General features: G+C 53.0%; 1 protein-coding gene across 1 annotated transcript in view; it reads left to right on the top strand.

The window, feature by feature from the left end:
- Positions 1 to 1,812: 1,812 nt before the first annotated feature.
- Positions 1,813 to 21,144, top strand: part of ADAMTS2 (ADAM metallopeptidase with thrombospondin type 1 motif 2) — a gene marked incomplete at both ends in the record, with an annotated part of 245,196 nt that continues 225,864 nt past the window's right edge. Inside the window, 2 exons of the mRNA XM_082836631.1 lie at positions 1,813 to 1,936; positions 2,938 to 3,332. Of these exons, the coding sequence (XP_082692757.1) occupies positions 1,813 to 1,936; positions 2,938 to 3,332 (519 nt within the window). The remainder of the gene's footprint in view (positions 1,937 to 2,937; positions 3,333 to 21,144) is intronic.

Below are 21,144 nucleotides of genomic sequence, written 5' to 3'. Positions count from 1 at the left end.
TCTCTCTTCCCATACACTGATCCCCATCCACTTTCTCTGGAACCATCAGAGGTTACAAAAGTGGATGCCTTCTGTGGGTAAGGGAAGGGAACCTACAGCAACCTGCAGGGCATTTGCCCCACTTAATGGCTGATAAGCAGAAATGCAGGCCCAGTGTGGTCACACTTTCCAATTTCTCAAAAGAAGTCAGAAGTCTAAATTCTTATGTGAAATGTTACCATTTTTAACACTGACAACAGATGTTCACCATGCCTGGGGGCTGGATCCTGTTTGGGCACCCTCAGGTGTCACAGAGGAAAGCTTCCAGGTGAAGATGGCCATCAAGCTTCAGTGCCCTCTGAAAATGATGGGTCCTGAAAATGATGGAACTGAGAATATGAAATCACAGCTAGAGCAAGTTGTGTAAGTCATGTGTTTTACCCATAAGACTGGGCCCTTCTGGTGGGCAGGGAGGGACCTGAGTCATCAGGCCCTGCCTGACCAAGGCCAGCCCCAAAGCACTGGCCACACAGGCCTGGGGCAGAGTGAATGAGAAAATCCAAAAGGACAGGTGTCCACCCTCCAGGGAAGTGAGGCAGAAGTCTGGGGTCACATAGCAGAGGTGTTCCCACAGACACATACTTGGGAGTGGGTTCCCAAGGGGAGGGAAGGCCATTGTGCTGGGGGACAGCAGACTTGGTAGGACAGGCAATGAGGGTTGTGCTGGAGAGGAGTCCAGCTGGGAATGGGCTTTGACAGCAAACTGGCTCCAGGGTGGAGAGGGATGCCTTGGATGCTGAGTTGGGAAAGGTGGGCAGAGTGTAGAGAGGCTATTTCAGGCAGAGCCTGGGGGTGTGCAAAGACCAGGCGTCTAGACTCCCATGTAGGATTCAGGACAGGTGAGGGAGGCAACCTGACTGAGCTCTAGCAGGTGGAGCCCAGGTCTAGGTGGAGGAGACTGTGCTCAGAGGCTACAATGGAGGGTTGGGGAGGCAGACGGAGGGGGAGAGGGACTTCAGGCAAAGAGGAGCTGGAGACTGAGGGAAACTTGCCTCTCTCTGTAAGGGTAAAAGTTGATCTTTGGGGTGGCTCTTGTGGTGCATGCACCCTCCTGGTAAAACTGTTTTTCAGCCTCTGGGGTCTCTAACTGGTCAAAAGGCCTGGCTCAGCCCCATGGACCAGTAATCAGGCCTCCCCACCCCTTCCCAGCTCTGCTCCCTATCCTGCCCCAGGGCGCACAGAGAGGGAGAGGCGGCCCCTCGCGCCCCAGGGCTGACGGTTGGGACCCGGGTGCTCCGAGGACTCTTTGGGTGGCGATGCTCGGGCGGGCTTTAGCTCCTCCGAGGTTTCGCGCCACGAGTGCGCGGGGCGCCGCAGAGGGTGGCCAGCAGCGGGGCTCTCCCGACCCGGCCCGCGGCGTTTTTACGCCGCCGCCTCGGGGTGTCTCTGCTTCGTTACGAGCCGGGAACCGCGGCGGCGACGGCGCGAGGAGGGGAGCGGGCGGTGGCGGCGGTGGCGGCGGCGGCGGCGGCGGCAGCGGCGGCCGCGCCAAGAAGCGCCGGGTCACCGCAGGCTGAGGCGCCCGCCGTCCCCGCCCTCCCCCTCTCTCGCCTTCTCCCTCCCTCCCGCCTCCCTCTCTCGCTCGCTCCTTCCCTCTCCCCGCCTCCCTCCGCTCTCCCCCGCCCTCCTCTCCACGCCTCGCCTCCTCCGCCCCGCGCCCTGCGGTGCTGCAGCTGCGGGCGGCTCCAGCTGCCCCCAGATGTGGGCTGGGCGGCGCGCGGGGAACTTTCGCGCCGGCTGCGAGTGCGGGGCCCCGGCTGCGGTCCGGCTGCCATGGATCCGCCGGCGGGAGCCGCTCGCCGCCTGCTCTGCCCCGCGCTGCTGCTGCTACTGCTGCCGCTCCTGCTACCGCCGCTGCCCGCGGACGCCCGGCTCGCCGCCGCCGCCGACCCCCCAGGTAGGTGCGGCGCGGCCCTCACGCTTCGCGACCCCAGTCGGCCGGGCTCCTCCCCGCCCTGCGTGCCTCACCGCCCCCTCCCCAGGCGTCGTCCAGCCTGACTTGGGCAAACTCCGCGCGCCCCGCCCGGGGCCAAGTTGGCCAACTTCGGGGCCGGGTTGGTCGCGCAGGGGGCGCCCTGCGGCGCACCTGGGCGTCTCGGGCTGCGGGGAGCCTCGGAGCGCTCGCGGCTCCCGGGACGCGGAGCGTGGAGACGGAGGGCCGGGAAAGCCCCGCGGCGGAGAGCGCAGCGCCAGCCCCAGCGTGTCCGGGAGAGCCAGGGAGAGGCTGCGCCCCGGCTCGCGTCCGGGGACGCTCGGGAGGAGTCGGGTGCGGAGCGCGCCGCCTTGGGCCCTGAGGATTGGCTGGGGCGACCCGGAGGGGATCCTCGAAGATCTGAGGGACCCTCCTTCACCCTCCCTGCCCTCGGGCACGCGGGGAGGGTGGCCGGCAGCGGGCTAACCCGGAGCTGTACACGGAGGACAGGCCGCCAGTGCCCGGGGGAGCCGAGTCCTCGCCGCTCCGGAGGCGAGCGGTGAGGGCAGTCGGGCGGCGGGGACTGCTGAAGGGGTAGAGGCATACGGGTAGGGGGCCAGCCGGGAATGGCTTCGGAGCAGCCCCACGTACTGCCGAGGACGGTAGGTTCAAGGGGTGGAGGATGCTCTGACCGGGCCGTCCCTTGGGGAACTGCGAGGAGCCGCGGAGCCCCAACCCGGAACGGGGCAGGGTGCAGAGCTCTTGGCTGGGCGGGTTCTAGAGGGGGTCGGCCCGGGGTCGGCGGGGGTCGGGAGTGGCGGCCCTGTTAACGCCCCTTCCCGGTTGGAAGAAGGCTAGTTTCTGGGGGTTGCCTAGCGGAATGCCCTTCCCTTCGCAGGGGGAGGGGTTTGTGAGGATGCTGGACTCGGTGGCGGGGCCCTGGGGTTCCCAGGTCTCGACTGGTCTAACGTCCCTTCCCATTGCAGGCTGGCCCCAGGGGCACGGAGCGGAGCGCATCCTGGCGGTGCCGGTGCGCACTGACGCTCAGGGCCTCTTGGTGTCCCACGTGGTGTCGGCGGCCACGGCGCAGGCTGGGGTACGGGCCCGCAGGGCCGCCCCTGTCCAGATCCCGGGTTTCTCTGGAGGCAGCGAGGAGGACCCTGGCGGCCGCCTCTTCTACAATGTCACGGTCTTCGGCCGAGACCTGCACCTGCGGCTGCGGCCCAATGCCCGCCTCGTGGCGCCCGGGGCCACGGTGGAGTGGCAGAGCGAGTCGGGCGCCACCCGCGTGGAGCCCCTGCTTGGGACCTGCCTCTACGTCGGAGACGTGGCCGGCCTGGCTGAAGCCTCCTCTGTGGCGCTCAGCAACTGCGACGGGCTGGTGAGTACGCACTTCTCTCCCTTCTTTCTGTCCATTGCCCTCTCCTGGGCTTTGGAAGCTGTTTATCTGGGAGGCCCCTGGGAGGGCAAGGCCTGTATTGAAGACCTTCTCTGCACCCTTGTGCTTAGGGACCACTGGGTGCAGACTGAAGGGGTTGGCTCTAAGGCAAGTTGTTTCAATTGGACCGAGAGGGTGATTTATGCAGAGGGAAGGCCACATTTCCAAAGCACTTATCAAGTAGCAAAGTGTGGTCTCCCTTATGCCTGCAGGCACAGGTCTTCATCTTGCATCCAGGTGTGTGTATATCTCTGTGAGTACGTGCGTCTGCACATGTGTTTTGGAATGGGTACTAGTATCTGAGTACCTGTGTACTTGTGTGAACATGTGAATGTGCCATTGTGTCTTGTCCATGTGTGTATCTGCAGGTTTCTGTTCATTTGTGTGTCCGTGTGTGTTGCTGTGCATTGTGGCATGTGTGACATTTGTGTGGGGGCATGTGTGCTGGCAGTTGGTCTTCTCGTTTCTGTGTGTGCAAGTGGTGCCAGCCTAGGGACCAGGCAGTGGTGCTGAAATACCCAGTTATCCCTCTGCCCCCTGGCTGACCGGGAACCACTGATTTTTATGCTGTGGTTTCCTGTTGGACTTCAGCTGGTTATTTGAAAAGTTGGTTTTCTCTCTCTATTTTGAGCCAAGGGGAGCATTTGGAAATGCAAGCTCTGGTGCCCATGGGAAGGCCCTGAAGGACAGGAGAGGCTGGGGAGTGGGTCCCTTTTGGGACTGCCTGGGCCACTTAATGTGACCAGAGCCCTGGGAAGTTCTCCTGCTTCTGAGGGCCTAGGGGGACCATGGCCTGGCATAAGGGGTCCTCGGAGGAAGCCTGGATCAATGCTCAGGGAGGAGGCTGACATTGGCAGTGCTCCGTCCGGCCACCCTGAGGCCTGACACGTGGCAGAAGCCGCTGCAGTTTTCTATTTTGGATTGGGTGTGTGGTGGTCAGGCTGGCTGTGCTGGCCAGACATCTGAAGCCGCCCACCATGGGTTCCGTTCTAATTGCTGCTCAGGGGACTCCTACTCTTAGCAAGTGGCCTCTCTCCCAGTCCTGCTGGCCCCTAAGCCCCCTGTCCTCCGTCTCGCCCTGCAGGCTGCAGAGCCAGCAATTACACGGAGCCCCACAACCGCTGGCGTTCTTTTTATGGAGACACAGGAAATGTCACTTGTTGCTTCGGAAAATCACTGCCTTTGGCTGGATTTAGTTAGAACCTGGGTGTACTGCAAACAACTATAAATGTCCTTGGAGGAGTTGGGTTAACACGGTGCAGCCCTTTATATCCTTGTTGCCTCTGAGGCTGCCCTGGACCTCATACGTGTGTCTCATTTTACACTGGAGGTGAATTTCCTAAATAAAAGGAAATTGGTGCTGGGGGCTCGGTGGGGGGGGTGGCCTGGGCTGGGGTGGGGGAGTTGACATGGAGGTAGTCTGTTGCTGGGCCAACTCCTGTGTGCTAAGTAATACTTGATGGAGAGCATTTCAGGGAGGCTTTGTACATGCATCGTTCATTCTGTGATTTGTTTGTTCAGCCAGCACCTCCAAGCGCCCTTGTCCACTGTGCTGGTCAGAGATGTAGCTGGCCTGGTGCCCACCTGGGTCACACATGCTCAGCTGATGGGCTGGGGCCCACTCTGGTCAGGGCTTGGAAAACGTGCTCCTGGCGGCTATTTGAAGAATGAGTTGCCGGGCGCAAATGCACATAGAGAAGAGCATATGCAGAGAAGTACCAGGTGTGTATCGCCTTGGTCAGAACAGGTGCAGTGAGATGTCACGTGTACTGGACACACACCGGCAGAAGTGCAAGACACAGCTGGAGAGAAGACTGGAGTTGGAAGAGGGACTGGCGTCTACCTGAGTGGCCTTGTATGTTGTCAGTGAAAACTGGCCTTGAGATAGTGGGGCAGCATCATTAGTTCTTCTTCTCTCTTTCCTTCTTTCTTTTTCGCGTGTGTGTGTGTCTGTTCTGATCTTATACCACTTAATTCCTTAGCCCGTTAAGTCCCTCTGTTGCATCAGTGATAGGCCCACTTGCTAAGGGCCCGGGGTTTAAACATCATGTTTCTGGTCTACAGAGACCCTGTGGGGGAGGATTCTTCATCCCTGGTTTACAGATGGGCAGCTGAGGTTCTGGGAGGTTGAGTGACTTGCCCAAGGCCACACAGCCTGTGGTGGCAGGAGTCTGGCCTGGTTCTGTCCAGCCCCTTCTGCCATGGTGCTCCCAAGTCTGGGTGGGTAGAGGCACCTGAGGTGTAGTAATAGAAGCTGCAATCCCTAGGCACTCCCTATCAATAGTCATTACAAGGCTACATGCATCTCATCCTCCCAGCAGCCATGCCACACAGTACCCCTTCCTCTGCAGCCCTACTCTTCCTTCACAGATAGTGAAACACACTGAAGCAGGTGTGTCAGGCTGCAGTGTGTGCAGATCCCCAAGGATCTTGTTAAAATTCAGATTCTGAGTCTGTATGTCTGGGGTGGGGTTCAAGGTTCTGCATTTTTAATAAGCTACCAGGCTTGTGCTCCTGGGCTTTGGGACTGCCCTTTGAGAAGCAAAGCGCTACACCCCCATTGCTGCAAAGGAGTACTACAGGATTACACCACAAGTTTCTCTGGGCAAATGCGGTTCAGTGGACAACTGGTGTGGGAAACGCTGCACCTTTGCTTTCAGCCTGGGAGATTTAAGGAGGCCCACTGTGTTCTCTGAGAAGTTCTGTAATAAAGAAGCCTCTTGAACTCCATGTAATGATGGGACCATCAACACCTTCTTTGCAGAACATGTGGAACTAGCCTTCCTGGAAGACGTGTGGAGAAACCATGGAGCAGGGTCACAGCAGGCAGCTGTGGTCTTACAGCTTAAGTTTAGATGCTTAGGTGGGACAAGCCTCTCCCAAGAGCCATAGGCCCTTTCAGGCCTATCGTCCTGCTCCTGGCCTGGGACACACATTTGCTCATATACCTGCTTGGTCCCGAATTTGTTTCTCTGCCTTAGAGGAAGGCAGTAGTAGCTTTGTTTTCTGTGGACCGGAGTCTCCTAATCTATTCAGCACGAGGGGATTCTTAGGGTCAGCATCCTTTCAGTCACAGGCGAAGGAAAGCTCAAGTCAAATTAGTTTAAACAGAAATGGGCAGTTAGCAGCTCACATAATGGTCAGTCTTTAGGCATGGCTGGATCCAGGTGCTCCTGTCATTAGGACTCTTGCTGTCTCTTGCCTCTGCCTTCTTATGTGTTGGCTTTGTTCTCAGGTGGAGTCCTTCTGTGGTAAGTCAAGGGGCCCCACTGGTGCTGGCTGACATCTTTTTCTGATAATTCCAGCTGAGTCCTGGGTAGCACTCTCTTCAGGCTGGGGCCAGATGCTCCCATGAGAATCAGGACATGAGGTTTGCAGAACCCCATGGATGGAGAGTGTAAGGGGTTCTGCTCCCTATAATGATATGAGGTTGGAACCTGGGTGTGCCAAGGTGAAAATTCTACTAGAATCAGGTAGACGTACAGATTCAGGAAATGCCACATGCTTCATAAGACATACTATATACTTTATTTCCAGAGAGGTTGGTAGGTGTAGTTTCCAGGTTCTTTTACGGTCACTAGACAGGTATTGTTCATCATATTCACAGGGAAAGGTTAACATTTGCCTTTTCACAATGGGTGAGAAAGTAATGCTTAACAAAGGATTCTTGTATATCTCATTGCTATGGAACAGTTTTCTAGTACCTCTCAGGCCACATGATAGGTGTACTAATTTCACATCATTCTTACAGGCTCATTAAAAACCCAATGAGAAGCCTGTTGACATAAAAAGTAATAACAGAACGTCACAGTTCACTGTGCCCTTATTATGTGCCAGGCTTTCTTCTGAGCACCTTATGCTGTATCACCTTGATTAATCCTCACAACACCCTATGGTATATGCTGATATTATCCCCATTTTACAGATGAATAAACCGAGATAGCTTACTTCAAGCTCTGCAGTCTGTATTTAAACGCATGTCTGTTTGGTTCCAAGCCCAGCTCACTACATGTTATTGCATTTTTTGCACACCAACAAAAAGAATAAAAATGAAGAAATGCATTTCTTTAAAACATTTCTAGTCAACTCCTGGAGACCTTCTCAGTCAGCGGCATTGACTGTTGTCAGTGTCAGTGAGTGGGAGCTGAGAGCAGGTCTGGTGGCCAAGTGGCTTGGTGACTTGGTGCTGACTTGCTCTGGGCTGCAGCTCCTTTCGGGTGGCCTGAGTCCTCATGGCTAGGTGATGGCAGTGGGGACTCCAGTAGGATGGAAGCACCCAGCCATACCTCTGTCTCCTTCATGCAGTGCAGCTCAGGGGACCTCTCTGGCCTGATGTTTCTGGTTGGCAAGGCCATTGGTGGAAGAGTCCATGGGCTGGGCAGTGACTCTGTGAGGCAGGCTCAAGGGTTGCTGCCTTGTGGGCTGGCGCTCCCCTGCTGGGCTGCCATCCTGGCTAGGCACCTGCTCTGTATAGTCTTGATGGGCATTAAAAGTCACTAAGGGCCACAGAGAGAAGTCATTTCCTGGACTAAGGGACTGAATTAATTGAGTTTCATTTCTCCTAAAAAGGCTGCTATCTGGGCTTCCCTGGTGGCGCAGTGGTTGAGAGTCCGCCTGCCGATGCAGGGGATACGGGTTCGTGCCCCGGTCCGGGAGGATCCCACATGCCGCAGAGCGGCTGGGCCCGTGAGCCATGGCCGCTGAGCCTGCGCGTCTGGAGCCTGTGCTCCTCAACGGGAGAGGCCGCAACAGTGAGAGGCCCGAGTATCAAAAAAAAAAAAAAAGCTGCTATCTTTTAGGCCACACACTGGGCTCCAGCTGGTTCAGGTGCTGGAATGTGGAGGGCAGGTGCAGCAGGCTTGAGCTGCAGGGCTGGGGGTGAGAGGTATGTGGGACTTGCAACTGCCCTTTGTAGGGTCTTCCTACCTTTCACCTTGCCTTGGCACTGCCTGGAGGACAATGGGAAGGTCTCAGGAACACCAAAGAGGGGCTGCGGGAACGTCCGGGTTCCCTGGGTGTTGGGGCTGCTCAGGTCAGAGGAGCAGAGGTACCTGCTTGGCCCCTGTTCTTGGCAGTCTACACAGCTGCCCAGGGTGGTCTCAGCCTCCTCCATGGCTTATTATTCTCCTTGTTGTTTAAGACTCATTCAGTTTAAGTGGCAGAAAACCAACTTGGATGAAACAAACAAGGGATGTCATGGGCCCAGTTATCCTTGGGGTCCTAAGGAGTTCCAGCTTCAGGCGTGGCTGGATCTAGCGGATTCAGGGCTGCTTTTAGAACATGCTTTCTGCCTTTCAGCTCTGTCAGTGTCTGTGTTCATCTCAGGATGGTTTTCCCAATGTGGGGTCCACCAGCAGCTCCTGGCTTAACTTGTCTTCCACGGTAGCAATGTCTTGGAAATGGAGAGCACTCCTTTTTGGATGGTTCTTGCTAGAGTCCTGGAGAGGGTTCTGTTGGGTCCTACTTAGGTTATAGGCCCACCTTTAAATCAATCACTGTGATGTGGGCCTGGCCAGAGTCTCTTGCCCCTCTTTGGGGTTGAGAGTGAGGGTCAGATCCCCAAACTCTGGAATGGATTGGGGTTTTATCATAAAAGCAAGAGGAAGGACCAGTGTGCTGGGCTGCCACTCTCCACCCAGACTTCAAGCCCTGCATCTGGCCCGAATCTCTTTCTGTGCTCCAGACTTGCCTCCCCAGCTGCCTTGGTGGCTCTTTCCCTGAGTGACCCCATGCTTCTGAAATGGAACACAGGTCTCTCTACTCTCTTCCAGACCTCACCCTTCACTTGGGCAGGAATCCCAGGATCGCCCTTCCCCTCCCACTCCATGACTGCCACATCCAGCCAGTCATCGTCCTAGACATCTTCGGACGTCATCCCAGTTCCCATCTTTCCACCACACTTAACTCCAAGCCCCGACTTCTGCCTATGTGATCCTTAGCCACTCCAAATTGGAGCAACTCTTTCCCACCACAGCTGCCAGACTGATTTTTGTCACTCCTTTGCTTAAGACCTTTCTTAAGTTGTGGTCTTAAGTCTTTCTTAAGTGGTGGTCTTAAGTGGTTCTTATTGCCCTTAAAGAAAATCCAAACCCAGAAAAAAAAAATTCAAAACCACTGGCCTGACATACAAGGCCTTTCATGACCTGACCCAGTAGCCTTCAGCCTCGTCTGTCACTGTGTCCCGCCTCATGCCTGTGCTCCAGTCACATCAAGCTTTCAGTTTCTCCACCACCGGACACTCCCATCCTAGGGTCTTTGCACAGGCTGTGCCCTTGCCTGGACCACTCTTATCCTTCCCTCTTTATCTGGCTCACTCTGTAGGGCTCAGCTAAATGGCACTTCATCCAGGAAGCTGTCCTGGACATTCACATGCCACGTTGTACCCCATGCTTCTTCGGTAACTTGTACTATGAGCAACTTGTACCTGGGCCCACAGGGCCCAGCTGCACCTGGGTGGAGCTCAGCTAGGGGCCATGAAATGAGTGTGCCTGGGGAGTGGGGGCTGGAAGTCTGTGAAGTTCCTTGCCCCCTAAGACCCTGTGCCCCATGCCCAGGGGTGGCCCACCTCTCCTTGTATGCTTTGCTGCAGATCCCAGAATGTCCACACTCAGTGGGGTAGGCCCCCTTGGAGAACAGCCAAAAGCTCTGCTTCCTTTCCCGCAGGAAAGCACTTGTGCACACGTGTGGTTTTGCACAGTTTTCTTGCTCCCACTTTGGGGTTCATGAAACGTGAGTTCAAAACCCGTGGTCTAAATGAAACTAAGTAAGGAGGGAAGCCCCTCTGGGCCTGTTTGGAGGAGGGTTGGAGGTGGTGAAGAGACCTTGGACTGGGCTCTGGCAGGTCATCATGCAACTCTGGGCAAATACTCCCACCATGAGCCTCGGTTTGTCCAGTGACAAGTGGGGCTGCATCAATTATTTCTGAGACCCTTCTAGGGCAACTCTGGGTTTCTGAGACCCTTCTAGGGGCCAAATGGGGACCAGTTGAGGGATCGGGCTGATGGAGAGGTGGGGACCCTGGCTAATCTATGCCCTGCCTCCCTTGATAGATTGTTGGCCCTCAGGAGCATGGGCTCCTTGCTGCCGGACCTATGGATGTTTCTTCAGAGAAGCTGCATTTCTGAGTCAGTTGATATCATGTGGGCAAATGACTCCAGTGTGAATCCAGTGAGCTCTGAGGTCCCCTGACCAGGCCTCCAGAGGCATATGTGGAAATGTTGAGAGCTATGCTGGCAGCAGGATCATTAGATGGGCCTGGGCTCCCTGAAGGCAGGGGCTGTCTTCGAGAACTTGCTGAGAACCCAGCCTTACTTCATCACAGCTACCCCATGCCCTCTTCTGGGGCATCCACAGCCTCCTGTCTGGCCTCCTCACCACTTCTCACTGAGTGCCATTTGGCGGGAGGGAAGCGGCTTCCCAGGGGCTCTTCCCTGCTGGGACTGGGGAGGGATGTGCACTGACCTGTGGCTGCCATGGTGGAGGCTGGCTTGTCAGGAGTTTGTGCTAGGGATGGCAGAGCAGCAGCCCATGGCCCCTGCCCACCTCATGGTGGCCCCTCAGAATGGTGTAGGCATGTCTGTGGTCTGAAACCCAGACTCAGCAGGCTTCAGCAAATATGGCATCTGAAGGCACTTAGAGTTGTCCAAATCTTAGAGACAGGGGGTAGAGTGGAGGTTGTCAGGGGCTGAAGGAAGGAGATGGGGCGTTGTTGTTTCGTGGTTACAGAACTTCAGTTTTACAAGAAGGAAAGAGTTCTGGAGATGGATGGTGGTGATCGTTGCACAACATTATGAATATATTTAATACCACTGAATTGTACACTTAAAAGTGGTTAAGATGGTAAATTTTATGTTATACGCTTTTTATTTTATTTTTAATATTTATTTATTTGGTTGTGCCAGGTTGTAGTTGCGGCTCGTGGGCTCCTTAGTTGTGGCTCACTGGCTCCTTAGTTGTAGTACGTGACTCCTTAGTTGTGGCAGGTAGGCTCCTTAGTTGTGGCTCATCAGCTCCTTAGTTGTGGCATGCAAACTCTTAGTTGTGGCATGCCTGTGGGATCTAGTTCCCTGCCCAGGGATTGAACCCAGGCCCCCTGCATTGGAAACGTGGAGTCTTATCCACTGCACCACCAGGGAAGTCCCTGTTACATGTATTTTACCACACACACACAAAAGGCATATGAGGACTGGTGGGATTGGGTAGGTAATTCAGGGGTGGAGTGGTGCCCCTGCTTGCCCAGCTCCCTCTCCCCAGTGTGACTCTGTTCCTTGGTGGACCATTGGCTGTAGTTGCACCCACACCCTCACATTCCCCAGGTATAACCAGGTGCAAAAGGGAAACAGACTACTTTTTGGAGGTTCCTGCCACAGTTCTGACTTCACTCTGAATGGACAGGCTTAGGTCATGGGACCTTTCCATAGCCAATCACTGTGGCCCAGCAATGCATAGTGCAGGAGCATAGTGAAGCCTGACTAGACCCCTCATGAAGGCCAGCATAGCTGGTCACCGATCTCTGAGCCCCAGCCCAAGGAGGCCAGCTCTTTCTGGACCATCTTCTGTCACATTGCCATCCCTGCCCTGACTCCACTGCCTGGTTGTGTGTTTATGACATTGGTTCCCGAGTGTAAGGATGCTGCTCCTTCAGGGGTTGGCAGGTTTCAGGTTTCCCCTGCCTGATGGCCAGCCTTGACTGCCTATCCCCCCATATCCCCAGCACTTAGTGAGTGAGGAGTGACCCAGCATCAGCTGGGAGGCGGGGGAAGGCTGGGTCTTCACCCAGGCCTGCTGTGAGGACCACAAATGCCACAGCCTGCATGAGTAGAGAAGTCATCGAAGGGCTCATCTGCTCTGAGCCACAGGGATGCCCCCTGCCCCCCCACCATGGCCTGGTGTGTCCACTCAGCATAGAGGATGGCTTTGCTGTGTGGTGGCCTGAGCTGTGGCCTGGGCCTCCTCATTCTGGTCTCTGAGATCTGTAGGGTCAAGTATGCATGGGGCCTCTCTTGGGACCATGGGTCTGTACTGGCAGGCAGATGTGTCCTTGCTTACCCCTACTGCCCTCCTGCACTCGGGCAGGCTGGGGGGTTTTGTGTTGCTGCCAGAACACAGCAGGCTGCTGGTACATGTGAATGTGTGTGCATGTTCCTATACGTGGGATGTGTGTGTATATGTATGTGGGAATGTGTGCATGTGTATGCATATCTGTATGAGTATGATGTGTGTGCATGTGAGTGTGTGTGGGTATCTGTGCGTGTGCCTGTGTGCATTTAAGTAAGCATGTGTGCAAGTGTGTGTATTCAAGTGTGAGTGTGCATGTGTGGTCATGTATGTTCTTGGCAGGGGTTTCCTGCAGGGGAGGGGACTGAGGTGGGATGGAGGTACTTAGGGGACGACTCCAGCCCCCTGAATCTTGGTGCCGCCTTGAGCCCCCCCTCCCCACAGTGGCAGGCATTCTGGAATGGGAGGGCCCAGGTAGGAGCCTCTCGCTCTGCTGCCTATGTTTCATATTAAATGTCAGCTGTCCATTGGGTCTGCTGTGCTGCCATTAATATGGAGCAGTTATTACTGAGCCTGGAGCCGGCTCCTCAGGGTCATCCGTGAATTTCAGTTACACTGCATGTCTACTCCAGGGCCTGTGGAGAGGGGCACACAGCTTCTGCTCCGAGGCAGAGGAAACCCTAGCGTCTAGGACCAAGGCTCAGGCAGGCTCTGCACTGCCCTACCCTGCCCTTTACATTTCAGCGTTCACCATGGTGAGCAGTGGACTTATTGTGGGCTGGAGGCTGCCATGTCACATGGTCAGCTTTTCCCTGCGCAGCTGGGCAGCCTGGACAAGGGCCACAAACACTGCCAAACATCAGTTCCTTGGATTGCCAACCTCACTGGGCTTTGGAAGCGTGGGTGCACTTAGCCCAGGCCCCGGGTTTGGGAAGTGTTGGCCGTTTCTGTATTTCATTGCTTCTAAGGTGCCATCAATATAGGGCACCACAAGAAAGAGGGGACACTCCCAACTAAACCACACCACGGCACCTTAACCGTAGTCCCGTGAGGTGTAGGCACCAGCCACCCTGCCTCTAGTTGCTCTGAGTGGTGGGCTGTTTTTCCTGGCTTGCTCACTTTGCTTCCTTAGTGTGTGACTGGCTTCGTCCACTTCTGGGTGTCTTCCTTTCTTCGGCAAAGGGACATTTCTCATGGATGCCAAAGCTACACACTCTGTCGTCTCCGTGCCTTTCTGCATACACTGTAATTTTTTACATCACAGTGTGACTACTTGAAGACATTTTGGGTGGGAAGGGTCTCAACACAAGAAATGTTGACCCTACAAGTAACTCAAGCGAAGTAACGGCAGTACGAAACACCGTGGCAGAGTTGGTGTGTGCCAGGCAATGCCAGCCCATGGCTGCTGCCAGCTGCTGGCAGTGATAAGACCCATTGATTTCATCCTGAGTTTAGATGTGGTAAATGTGAAAAATGGGTGTCTTAGAGTCCCAGACACATAGTTTTATTATTATGATGATGTTACAAGTGATTTCAGGACCTAAGAGCCGGCACGTAATTCCCATGCTGGGGAAGCAGGGCAGCGGCAGAGACTGGGCTGTGAGAGACTGGAGGGACAAGCCCTTGCCAGCTCTGTGAGCAGAATATTCAAAGATTTTTCTTTGAGGGACTTCCCTGATGGGACGCGGGTTCGATCCCTGGTCGGGGAACTAAGATCCCACATGCCGCGGGGCAACTAAACCCGCGCACCACAAAGAGGATCCCGCGTGCCGCAACGAGGATCCTGCGTGCCGCAATGAGGATCCCGCGTGCCGCAACAAGGATCCCACGTGCCGCAACTAACACATGGCACAGCCAAACAATAAAAACGACAACAAAAAAAGATTCATCTTTGAACCTGGATATTTCTCCTTTGAAGACAGGGATTGGAACCACATGGCAAATAAGGTGTATTTATGTTTCATGCAAGGTATGTCTAAGGCTCAGCGGTGGCCAGTCTGATTGACACAGAGCTTCTGGAGGTATGATAGAAACTGGCTCAAGAGCTGTGAGTATGTATAATTTTTTAAATGAATTATGCCACATACTGTCTCCAGTCAGTTGCAAATGAAACCTCAGGTCTGATATCACAGATAAATTCTTTTTTTCTTTCATCCTCTTCTTGTACCAGTACTGAATTCTGTTCATTATAAGAGCTTTGAAGCTCTAATATCTAAAGTACTGGCTACTTGACAGCTGTGCTGTTCACTACTATGGTAGCTACAAGCCACTTGAAGCTGTTGGCTATTTGAGATGTGGCTGGTCTGAACTGAGAGGTGCTCTTGAGTGTAAAATATACTCCAGAATTCAAAGACTTGGTACCCAAAAAAAGAATAAATAAAATATCTAATTGATAAATTTAAAGTATTGATTACAGGTTAAAATAATAATAGATTGGATGTATTGGGTTAAGTAAAATATATTGCCGAAATTAATTTCACCTTTTTTTTTTAACATGGCTGCATGTGACATTCTTATTACATTTCTGCTGGATACTGCTGCTTTGAAACATCTGGCTGGATACTCCCCATTTCGCTGTTATTCTTTTGCAAAATTTTCTTGGCTGGTCACATCTGTTTATTTTTTCAATTGAATTTTACAATTGTTTTGTCAGGTTAGAAAAATCCCTTGTGAATTTGATTGACATTAAATTAAACTTAGAAACCAATTAAAGGAGGAATGGACAAAATTTGTAGTATTTACCAGGAACATGGTGTGTTTTTCGATCGATTTAATTCTGCTTTGATGTTGCTTAGTAAAGTATTACACATTTTTTATATGGGTCACCTATTGTTTTAAATCACGGCCATTTCAAGGATTTTTTTCTTTTTGCCATTGTGAATTGAATCATTTCCATCTATCACTGGTATACAGGATGGCTATTGATTTTTATATAATTATCTTTTATCAGGATGCTTGATTGAACTCATTAATTTTTTTGTTTTGAACTCATTAATTCTAATACATCTTTGTGAATTCCCTTGGGTTTTCTGTGTATACAGTTGTACTGTCTGTAGACTATGGTAATTCTGGAGGCTCATTTTCAATCTGTGCCATCTAGAGCCTTTGGAGTAACGTTAAGTAACAGCAGCGGCTTTGCGTATCCCTTTCTGCGCCTGACTCTGATGGGGACACCCCTGGCGTTTCTCTGCTTGCTCGTGGACTAAGATGGATTTCATGCGAAGGCAGTATCCTTTGAATTCTAGTTTTCATCAGCAAAGGAGCTGAAATCTAGATAAAATATGTCTAACCCTCACACTGCCACCACCCTCCTTAAAGGCTAAAGACATTGCAGCTCCCAGGGGCTGTGTCTCCTGCTGTCCTGGACCTCAGAGCTGTTGCCAGTTCTCCTCAGTTGCAAGCTTGCTGGCCCAGAATACAAGCCAGCCCCTGTGTACAGCTGTCAGCCACTCACAGGAAGCGTTTGTGGGGTACGGGGAGCTTTGCCGAGGAAGGTGGAGGAGGCTGCACCGCCCAGCCGTGCAGGTGGTTCCCTGTAGAACAGGGACTGGTTCTTAGAAAGCCCATCTGTGGAGGAATTGTCATTTTGAAGGCAGGTTCCCCTCTTCTCAGTGATGTCTCTCCCATCCTCCAATTTCTCTGGGGCAAGCCTCCTGGCTTCTCCTCTCCTGAGTCTTACAGAAGACTTTGTCCCCCTTTCTGAGTCACTGGTACCTGCCGACCCAGGCCCCCTACGTCCCGCTGTTACCTTTATTCCCACATGCTTCTAGAAGGTCTTTTTCCAAAGACTGTTGCCCCCTAGAGGAAATCTGTGGCCTGTAAAAATAAATTTGTTTTCCATCATGTTATCTGTCTGCCCACAGACAGGCATGGGTTTTGGGCAGCTTTGAACGATGCCTGTGCCTAGGTCTCACCCTGAGAGATTCTGACTCATCAGACCTGGGCAGGACCTGGGGGTCAGGAGGTGTGAGGACAGAACCAGGTTCAGGACCCTGCACTTCTTTTGCTGGCCTGTGACCCTCAGTTTCCCTACTTGCGATGCCACCTGCCTCAGAGGGCGTCTGTCTGTGAGGGAGTGACAGGGAATGAGGCTGGCTGGCCTCAGTCCAAAGGAATGTCGTGGGGAGATTGGGGCGAAAGGAGATGATGGCCAAGAGGGACAGCCAGGCCTCCAGGTGGCCTGGGACCAGGGGAGCTGCCTTTGGGGTGGTGGCTCCTGACCCTCTCTGCCCTGGGTCCCTCACCTAGGAATTCAGAGGGAGGACACCCTGCCTTTCATGGCCATTCCAAAGGCTGGCTCTGCACGCTGCAGGCACGTGGAACTCAGTGGACACTGATGCCACAGATCCTGTCAGCAGGGTAGGCACAGGGACGTCCTGCTCCTTGAAGCCCCCCCAACCAGACCGCAGGCCCTATGAGGCTCCCAACCTTATCCCCTCCCTTCTGCTCCCTGCACCCACCGGCTGGCCATTAGCCACTGGCCTGAGCTCACTAGCTCCAAGCTGGGGTCTGGGCATCCGGGTGTGTGGGTCCATCACAGCCTGGAGTGGCTTGTCTGAGACCCGCATGCACAGAGCAAGGAGAGGTCCTGGCTCCGGGCTCAGCTCAGCTGACAGAGGGCGGACCTGTGTCTCCTGAGCAGCTACCAAACAGGGAGAGGTGGAGGGTCTGGGGGTAGTGCTGGATCCTGGCTCAAAGGCCCCTGGCATCCCTTCTCTCCCTCTCTCTTCCCCGCCTTACCCTTCCCTCCCCTCCCCTCTTGTCCCTTGCTTCCCCTCTGTCTCTTTCTCTCTTCCCCCATCCTCCCCTTCACTCCTCACTCCACCCCTCCCTCCCTCCTTTTTTCTCCCCTCTTCTCTTTCCTCCCTTCTTTCCACTCCCTCCCTCCCCCTCCCTTCCTTTCCCTCCTCCCTCTGTCCTCCCCTTCTTTCCCAGAGTAAGGGGAGCCCCCTTCGTCACCCTGGATGACCCTTCCTGGGTGACCTTCCTGGGCAGTGGGCTCTTCATCGCTGGCCTCAGGCTGGCCTGCATTGTCCTATTTACAGTCACCTCCTGTGATGCTCACAAGCTCCCACCGGCATCAGGCACACTCAGTGAAGGCGACATTATCCCGCCGTACTTGGAGGAAAGCAGGGCTCAGAGAGGCGGGCAATGACCTAGCTCAGGTCACACAAAGTCCAGAGCCTGGGCTCCTTCTGCTGTACTTGGAGCTCTGGATCCAGCCCCTGTGATCCTCTGAGGTGCACATCACCCCCGCCCCCCCCCCCACACCATCCACACAAACAGGGTTAATTGCAACCGGGGGAGGGCTGAGTTCTTGGTGCACTTCCCAGCAAATGAGGTCAAGGCCTTGCTCTGCCTTGCTGGAGCAGCCCCCACTTCAGATAGTGTGGCCTGGCCTTTGGGTGCCATCTTTCCTGCCAGGGTGCCCAGGCCCTTGCTGACTGTGTCCTTACTAGGGAGGCTGGTCGGACCAAGCTGTGTTCCTGCCCCAGGGGTGCCATAGAAGGTTGTGCAGGTGGTGTCCTGCACAAGGGCATCTGGGCAAGGGGACGAATGAGGTTGGCTTCTGCTCAGTGTCTGGAGTAGAAGGCAGAGGGTGGCCAAAGCTGAGTGGTGGACACCAGAGGGACAGGAAGGTGTGCCAGACATCTGCCCCCACCATCAATGTCACTGGAGTTGCTGCATTCTTCTCTCTGAGGAGCCCCTGGGTCTGCAGGATTTGGAGTACAAGAACCAAAGCCAGGGCCAGTCGCAGGGGGCTGCTCTCTGTGGATGATGGCTCTGGTGACCTGGGTGGATATTCTGGGACTGGGCATGATGGGGGAGGGCAGATGGTAGGCTCTGTCCAGGGGTCAGCTTGTCCTGCTTGGGGGCAGGGTCCTCGAAGTCCTCCCCAACCTGAAGGTGCTCCTTGGTTCCAGTGGAATGAGCTTGGCTCCTGAGTACAGGGGTTGGGCTGGGCCCCTCGGCCCTGGGCATTTGCTTTGGGTTAATTATATGGGTGTGGGTATGATCCTTCCTATTGTTGCTGAAACTTGTATTTCTGTGATAACCCCCTCCCCCCTCCCCCCTCCCTCACATGCCTTTTCCTCTTCTGAAGCTGGCTGGTCCTCCTTGGGGCTAAACATTAACCCTTTGTTATCTTGGGCAGATTTATATTCATGAAGTTTCCTTTCTAATTTTACCTTGATGACTTTCATTTCTTCTGGTCAACTCTGCCAGCCCCTTCCTGTTGATTTCTTCTGTTTATTTAAGCTGTAGAATATAATCAGCCTTTCAAAGAAGTGCTTCAGAGTTTTTGATTTTTTTCTGATTTGAATTTAAAATATTTAACTTCTTTAATTCCAGTGAAGTGTGTTTCCTGTACTGTATAAGGTATTGGTTTTAAGTATTTATTTTTTCTAAATTGCCTCTCTGGGGTCTCAGCACCATTCATTTACTAATTCACCCTTCCTCCTGACTTTGGGGTGCATATTCCCTATCTATGAAGTTCATGGAAGTGATCTGGCTTATTTCTGGCCTTTCTGCTCTTCTTCTTGCAACAGGACTAGGGTCTTTTAATTACTTTTGCTTAACAATATGTTGTGATACCTAATAGGGCAAGTATCATCATCGTGGTGCTTTGTGACCACCTAGAGGGGTGGGATAGGGAGGGTGGGAGGGAGGGAGACACAAGAGGGAAGAGATATGGGAACATATGTATATGTATAACTGATTCACTTTGTTATAAAGCAGAAACTAACACACCATTGTAAAGCAATTATACTCCAATAAAGATGTTAAAAAAATGGCTATTTTTGTCCATTTTTCAAATGGATTTTGGGTTTGTTTTCTTATGGTTTTAAACAATATCATAAAAGGATCTTCTTTATTTTGGATGATATTGCATGCTTAAATTAGTGTCCAGCATGCAGCAGGGCCTCAGCAAATCTTTACTGAACAAGTGAATGACATCTTCATGATGGTTAATTTTCTCAGGGAAATAAGAACATTAATTCAAATCTTTTAAAATATATCCCTTATTTACTACCAAGAGTTAGAATTTTATTGCCATTGTGAACAGGATCTTTTCCATTATATTTTATAGTAGGTTATTATAGATGTCTAGGAACATTTTTAATCTAAGATACAGCAGGTGATCCTTTACTCAGAATAGCTGGGACCTACTTGTTCCAGATTAATAATATTCTCAGAGTTTAGACACTTTCATTCCCAAAGAGCCAACGGAAATAAAAACAGCATGTGAGTACAAATTATATATGCATTTACACAATTGCAGCTAAACACACGACAGCCATTGTTGACCTACCAAACTCAAGCTCCATCAGGCCTCACTGGTTCCTTCTCATTTGCTCCCAATGACTTGAATCTTCCTCTTGCACTTCAGCAAAATCAATCTTCCATTATCATAGTGGCACAGATGCAAAACGTGGATAATCACAAAAAATCCTTTTAAAATAAATCTCTCGATTGGATGTTTCCCATGTTTGCACTCTAGATATGCAAGTTTCCATATTTATTTCGCATCTAGGCATTTTCATGAACTTCCATATTATTATGTTTGTCCTTTTTGGTGGATTATTTTTGCAGGAGAGGATTTTCTAAGTATGCAGTTATTTCTGCAATTCATAATATTTTCGCATCTTTTTCAATATTTATTCATTTTATGTCTTATTACGTTGGTTAGAGTATAAAATTGAATTTTAGTAATTTTGTGTGGGAGCCACAACCATGTCTTCAGATCACCTGGCCTGCCGCCATCTACGGGAGAGCAGGACCAGGTCCTGCTTCTCTTTCTGCGAATGCTGCAGACAGTGGACCTAAAGTGGACAAGTCTGGGTGGAAGTGATCTCCCGTCTTCACTTACCCTTGGTGGGGCAACTTTTCTTTTCCTGGTCTGTTGCATCAAGTAGAGCTTGAGCATAGAACATGGACGTGTGGTGGTTTTGCGGGGGATGAGTAGCAGTGACTGGTGGGCCCCCATTAGGCCCACCATTAGGTCAGGGAGTCTCTCTCAGCCCAGTGTGGCCTGTTAGGTGTCCCCTACAGCCAAGGAGCTGTGCACCCGGGCAGAATTGTTTGCAGGGCTGGCAGGAAAATGACTGTCTTTGAAAGACTGTCCTGAGTTTCAGCTGGGGAAGTGGTTCAGTGAGACACTTTCAGGGGAGGGCTGGCAGGTAGATCCAGATGTATAACCTGAAACTCTGAAGGGAATGAATGAATCTGAACTTTGAAACCCTGTTTTGAGTCCCTGCCTTGCCCCTTAGCAGTGTAATAATTTCTGAACTTCAGTGTTCTCATCGTGCAGGGCGGAGTTTGCAAACTGGCGGGCTGTGTGCCATGTCCACCCACAGATGAGTTTTGTTTGGCCTTCCCAGTGTTTGACAAATTTCTCACAGAGCTCCAGATTTCCAGTTTCTCTGGAGGACCTGGGAGAGCTGTTAGGCCTGTATTCCAGAGGGCTGGAACTGAGCAGGGCCAGAGCCCTCCAGAGGGATCTCACAGCCTCAGCACCACGCTCTCTGCTGCCCCCTGTGGTCCCCCACCCCCGCCCCCGCCCACCGCCCCCCCCCCCCCCCGCCCTCCCGCCTCAGTCACTATCATTTCCTGCGTGGGCCTTGTGTCGGCACCTGAGCATTTCTCTTATGCTGCGGTGGATGCCGGAGTGGTTCTGCGGCTGGTCGTCTCTTCCTCCCACCTCTGTCTCAGGATTTCGGCTTACAGACCATTGTCTCTGTGTGAGGCCCGGTGTGCT

The sequence above is a fragment of the Leucopleurus acutus genome, assembly GCF_964270905.1.
Source record: "Leucopleurus acutus genome assembly, chromosome: 3".
NCBI classification, from domain to species: domain Eukaryota; kingdom Metazoa; phylum Chordata; class Mammalia; order Artiodactyla; family Delphinidae; genus Leucopleurus; species Leucopleurus acutus.
The sequence above is the reverse complement of the archived record's forward strand: the minus strand, read 5'-3'. Positions and strand labels throughout refer to the sequence as shown.